Below are 5,513 nucleotides of genomic sequence, written 5' to 3'. Positions count from 1 at the left end.
CTAAATAAATAGAAGGCTTAACGTACGTTCAAAATATGTTACATAACCCTAATAATTAAATGGTCGAGTAGTAATTCACTTGTATATTTAAATAAGTGTTGGAAAATTAATTTTTGGTCAATATCAGACTTTCAAATAGAGCTTAGATCCATGACAAATTAGTCTTGACCTATTGAGTTAGAGAATACTATAAACAACTAAAAAAAAATTAAATCTCTTAGATTATTACTAATTTGAGCGAAATAAAATTTCTTGCATATATCTCCACGAGCAATGCTAGAGGGTCAGCAACTTTTGTGATTAGTAGCCATCAAATAGCCATCAATGATGATTTAATGGTGTGAGATTGATGTGAGATTTCATCCGATTTCATCCAATGGCTCACCTTTCTCTGCTGGTTGCATGCTGGCCAACATTCAATAAAATTACTGGCCCCCTAGACTTTTCCTATCTCCACTATCTGATTTGAGGGGCACTGTCCAATAAAAGTTTCTGTCCCCTCTCATTTAGGTAGCATTTGTTTTGAGGTACTGAGATAGAGACTAGGTGACAGAGAGTCAATATTATGTTTGTTGATTCAGAGATTGGTATTAAAATTTATGTCTCTGTCCCCTAAAATTTCAGTATTTCAATACCTTCAAAAAGTAGAGACATAGGGGACTAAAATTTTTAGAGATGGAGACTGAAACTTTAATAACATTTTATACCTAAAATATCCTCATTTCAATTAATTAATTGTAATTTTACCTTTTGTACAAATTAAATTAGAGTTTCATTCTTATTTCAATTTCTATCTCCCACTTTATAATAAACAAAATACTGAAATTTATTTCAATTTCTGTCTCTTAGTCTCTATCTCTCAGTCTCAATCTTTCTGTCTCTGTCTCTCTACCAAATACTACCTAAAATTAACTCAAATAATCCTTGTTGAACAATGCCCAATGCTTTTTGAAACGATTTAGAAAGTAATTAAAATATTTTAAATCTGATTTTGCTTTTCTTAAGATAAGTTATATTTGCATGATCTTATTCATCACTTTTCATGTTTATTTTACTTTGATCCGCTTTTTTTTTGTGTTCATGGGTGTGTCTATGCTTAGTTTTAAGTAGATAGAATATTTTATAATTTGCACACTGTTGAGTAAGCAAATTAAATTTAAAAATTAAAATAGTATAGCTGAGAATAATAAATATAATCTTATTTCATTAGATGAGATATTAATTGTACAAATAAACAAAAATTCTATATGCACGTAAAAAATCAGTCACCAAATTAATTATTATATATAAATAAATATATTGTTCAATTTATTTTATATTTTAATATATACTTTATATAAATGATTAATTCGGTGACTGATTTTTAAGGTACAGATAACATATAACTATCATTATCTTCTATAACAAATCATATTTAACTAATTGATAGTTAAATCTTCTTTCATTGAAAGTTACTCACCATTCAAAAAATTATCTAGCAGTACTATTACAAATTCGTTCATGTACAAAACGAACTCAAAAGTTTTTCTTCTCATAATTTGTGAACTCTTATTTGTCTTCTATTCCCTATGACCTCAAAAATGCTTGAGGGAATAGCTTGCTGAGAATTGCGTATTTGGCTTTAACTATTAGTGAATACAATGCGTAGCAGGGGAAGTGAATTACTCCCAAACCGAGATACCTGTAAATTGAAAAAGTGGTGATATATATAATTTAGTTTTGGCTTTATTGAAAGCAAGAAAACAATAGAGAAGGCATATCTTTATGTAGATAGTTATTAATTAGTGTTATTACCAAAAGGGAGCCCATGGACTATTAAGCTCCAAAAATGGGTACGGCCACCTGTTGGAGGAAGAACAGAATCCTTACATATTGCAATGAATATAACAAATAAAGCTTTTAAATAATCATGCAAATAATATAAGATAAAATTCCTAATTACCACTTTTTTAGTTCTTATTCTCAAATTGTCATAATTTATTTATGCTACCATCTAATTTGACATGATATTAATTAGGTGATATAAATTCACATACAACTATTTTTATATAAAATTGGTAGCTAAATATTATTACACGATTTAACATATTTAATTAAATTATTATCTAATGATTTTAACTATAAACTTCACATAAAAATATCTGCACGTGAAATTTTTACATATTTGTTACTAATTTTTAGCTTATTTGTGTTAGTATTAGAAAAAAAATGATGATGAGGTATCAATAAATAATTTGAAAAAGACATCAAGATAATAACAAATTTAGAAAGAATGAACATTAAAAATTTTAGTTGAAGACAGAATTACAATTAGAGTTTGGTAGAAAGTAACCAGTTATACAACAGTTTGCTAGTTTAGTCACTAAACTCCGCAATTCTTCATAATTCAGTACTTTGATTATTTATAAGAAACATATTACTTTTAATTATTTTAACTCGTATATTGAATTAATATATACAGTTTTTCATCATCATTAGATATTGTGATTAAACTCACTATTACATTTCAATACATGAAGTAAAATCTACATCTACAAACATGGTTCAATATATGATAACAAACGCCCTTTTCTTTTTTTTGTCTTAAATCCTAAGTAATTCTAACTATCCGATGGCTGGAGTTATGAGTTATAGTTCCTAATCCTTTTGTTTGAGATCCCAATATTTTTTTTGTTAAAGTTGGGAATGTCCAAAAATACAAATAGGATTTAATTTCTGCATAAAAATAAAAATTATATCTTACCATGTAAAACCACATGCATGGATGATCCATTGGAAAATGATGTAGACACAGCTCCATAGCACAAAATATGCTATTCTAAAAAAAGGGAAGGGCTGAAATTAAGAAAATGCAGCATTACATAATATTAGAATCCATTGATTGGTTGTCAAATTGTTGTTAAATTAATTAAATCCTAACTTGTCTAATTACTTACAAGATTATTCAAAGCTGTATCCAAAAGGAGGAAAACTGCATTCATAGAATGCATGAGGGCCATTATTAACTGCCAAGATCAGGAAAGCAAAAAACGGTTACTATTTGGTTAATTACTTTTTGCCTAGAATCTAGAGTAGAATGAATCTGGTTAGAAATTGGATTTAGTGGACAAGAGTAACATTGAATTTGTAGGATGGTTATTATTACACTCACCATGTTTAGTTTGTAATGAGAAATTGACATGAGCGGAAAAATAAGACCCCAAAATACGATGTCTGTTAACATGACAGCTCCTGCAGCCGTCTGTTAAATACAGAATATCATTTTTGATATAAGAGAAAAACAATAAATATATAAATAGATAAAAATTAGAAAGATAAAAAGAATTTTCTTTGTTATTATTTATGTTTTGTTATTATATTTTTTTTGTGAAACTACACATATCTTAATTTTTTTATTATTATTTTGGACAAAGGACAATAAATTTTGTAACAATTTTTTTCCTTTTAACAAAAAGTATCTATTTTTAATCTATCACTAAATTTTATTACAAAAGTACTATAATTATTTAAAAATTTAATTTAAATACATTAATAGTATAAAAAGTTTTACATGATAATCTCATTTAAATATATACATTTAGATTTTTTGTAAAATCAGTGCAACTAGGTATCATTTAAAAATTGTCCATCATTCCGTCTTTAGAAGTGAGAGAAATTAAAAAACAAGTAATTTTTTATTAAAAAAACAAGTAACTTTCTATAAAAGTGAATATTTAAATTAATTAAATAATATTATTTAAATAAAAAGACTTGCTAAAGATTGAAAATTTAAAAGATAAGTATCATTTTTCTTTTAAAATAATAAATTTAAAAATTAGTTATTTTTACTAATAAGTAAAATTCTTTTATAAGATCAGTACATGAGAATTAAATTTATTTTCTAAAACTTTGAATTTTAACAAAAATAAATAAAAATTGTTAAAAGGTTAGATTTCTTTGTAGATAGTACTCCCCAAAATTATCCCATAATTAAAAATGGAATTTTAACAAACCTGATAGGTAATTTGCACGACATAAACCCAGAATCCCGCTCCTTGTTTAAACTCATCTTTTACATTTCGATTTTTTTGAACCTGGAAGGAACCATTGGGTTCGGTCTCTTCGTAATAAGCAATAATAGTTTTTGTAGATATTCTCTCTTGTGATGTATTTCTTCCAAGAAACTCACTCATTTCTTCATGTTCAATGGGAGGCTTTTTACAAAATTGCCAGCATCCATACGCAGATGCTACGGTTCCCATCTAAATAAACCATTCACAAATCAAATGATAATTAATTAACAAGAAAAAGAGCTATAACAACATCTTAATTAACATTGTGGTGTATGTTATTGGCTTACCAAAAAATATATCATGACCAAAGTGAAAGTCCACCTGCAAATAATTTTTTCCAAAAAAGAAAAATGTTCAATGGTGAGTTCGACGCTCAAAAGAAGCAAGAATCATATGCATCCAATAAGTAGCAGAAGATTAAAGAAAAAAATGATATATTAAAAAAGGGAAAAGAAATTCAAGAGGCAAAAGAAAGAAAATAGTTTCATGTTTTGCCTCTCAGAAACAACGAATGAATTTAGAAATTAGTTTGTAATATGATGAAAATTATATAACATACTCTGTGTAGTAAAAAAAGATGGATGCATCGTAATCAAGAACATCCATGGACACCAACACAGCCATGATGAGAAGCGAGGAGAAACGCGTAAAGAGAAGACACAATGGGTGCACTCCTTTCCAACAACTTGTCCATAGCTGAGACATCCCTTCATTTTTATTGTTATTATTATTATTTATCTTTTTATTATTCCCTCGAGAAGTTGTCATCACCAAAACATTCTCGTCATCATCGTCGTCAAGATTTATTACTTCAAAATCGCCACTTTTGTTGTTGTTCTTGTTCTTGTTATTGGTATTGTTGTTATTCTTGCATGCCCCTGCCCCTGAAGAAGCTTCCTTCATCCATAATACCCATATGGAGGAAATTATGGTCACACCAACCATGCCAAAAACCGCAAAATCATACCACTCTATTCCAAACTCCTTCAAATGATTCTGATTAATGTCTTTGTAATGCCTAGAATCGTACATATTAATTGAGGTTTCATTATTCATTTGTGGTAGCTTGTGAGGGTTTTAATTTGTGGTTTTTTTTTTCCCCTCAGAATGGGCCAGGGGGAAGGGACTAGTTTTGAATTTTGAGTTTGAATACCAAGTTTGCAGACACTAATGATTAATTAATGTTCACGGTTTTGGCTGGATTTCGTTGGTGAAATCCAATTTTGGTTTAGTGCAAGGAGCAGAGCAATTTTAATTTGGATGTAACGATAAAAGTTTAGGACATACATGTTCAAAAATAAAAATAAATAAATTAGGACATACAGACTTTACAAGATTATGATTTGTGGCTCTGGTTAGTGACACGTCAAAGGACACACACTACAATTTTAAGAAAATAATAATTATAAAAAGCAACATTTCTTCAACACTGTTGTCGGTTACTAAATTATATTCGACGAT

At 28.2% G+C, this 5,513-nt stretch overlaps 1 protein-coding gene across 1 annotated transcript; it reads right to left on the bottom strand.

Moving 5' to 3' along the window:
* Positions 1-1,362: 1,362 nt before the first annotated feature.
* LOC110267147 (uncharacterized) lies at positions 1,363-5,279 on the bottom strand. The gene is made up of 8 exons (XM_021112315.2): positions 4,612-5,279; positions 4,340-4,373; positions 3,993-4,241; positions 3,152-3,241; positions 2,937-3,005; positions 2,744-2,835; positions 1,795-1,842; positions 1,363-1,681 (listed from the first exon to the last, which is right to left on the bottom strand). The coding sequence occupies exons 1-8, from the start codon at positions 5,106-5,108 to the stop codon at positions 1,567-1,569; spliced, it is 1,194 nt and encodes a 397-aa protein (XP_020967974.1). The 5' UTR covers positions 5,109-5,279; the 3' UTR covers positions 1,363-1,566.
* Between the last annotated feature and the right edge of the window lie 234 nt (positions 5,280-5,513).

This window comes from Arachis ipaensis, chromosome B9, assembly GCF_059453495.1.
Source record: "Arachis ipaensis isolate K30076 ecotype BB chromosome B9, ASM5945349v1, whole genome shotgun sequence".
Classification (NCBI taxonomy): domain Eukaryota; kingdom Viridiplantae; phylum Streptophyta; class Magnoliopsida; order Fabales; family Fabaceae; genus Arachis; species Arachis ipaensis.
This window is presented reverse-complemented; position numbering and strand designations above follow the sequence as displayed.

Bases quoted from the DNA above. Each gene is read 5' to 3' on its own strand.
- LOC110267147 (XM_021112315.2), bottom strand. From the start codon at position 5,108: ATGAATAATGAAACCTCAATTAATATGTACGATTCTAGGCATTACAAA. The intron at 3,242-3,992 runs GTTTGTTAAAAT...TGTATTTAACAG, and splicing joins TCGTGCAAATTACCTATCAG to ACGGCTGCAGGAGCTGTCAT. The intron at 1,682-1,794 runs GTAATAACACTA...TTCAATTTACAG, and splicing joins AGTCCATGGGCTCCCTTTTG to GTATCTCGGTTTGGGAGTAA.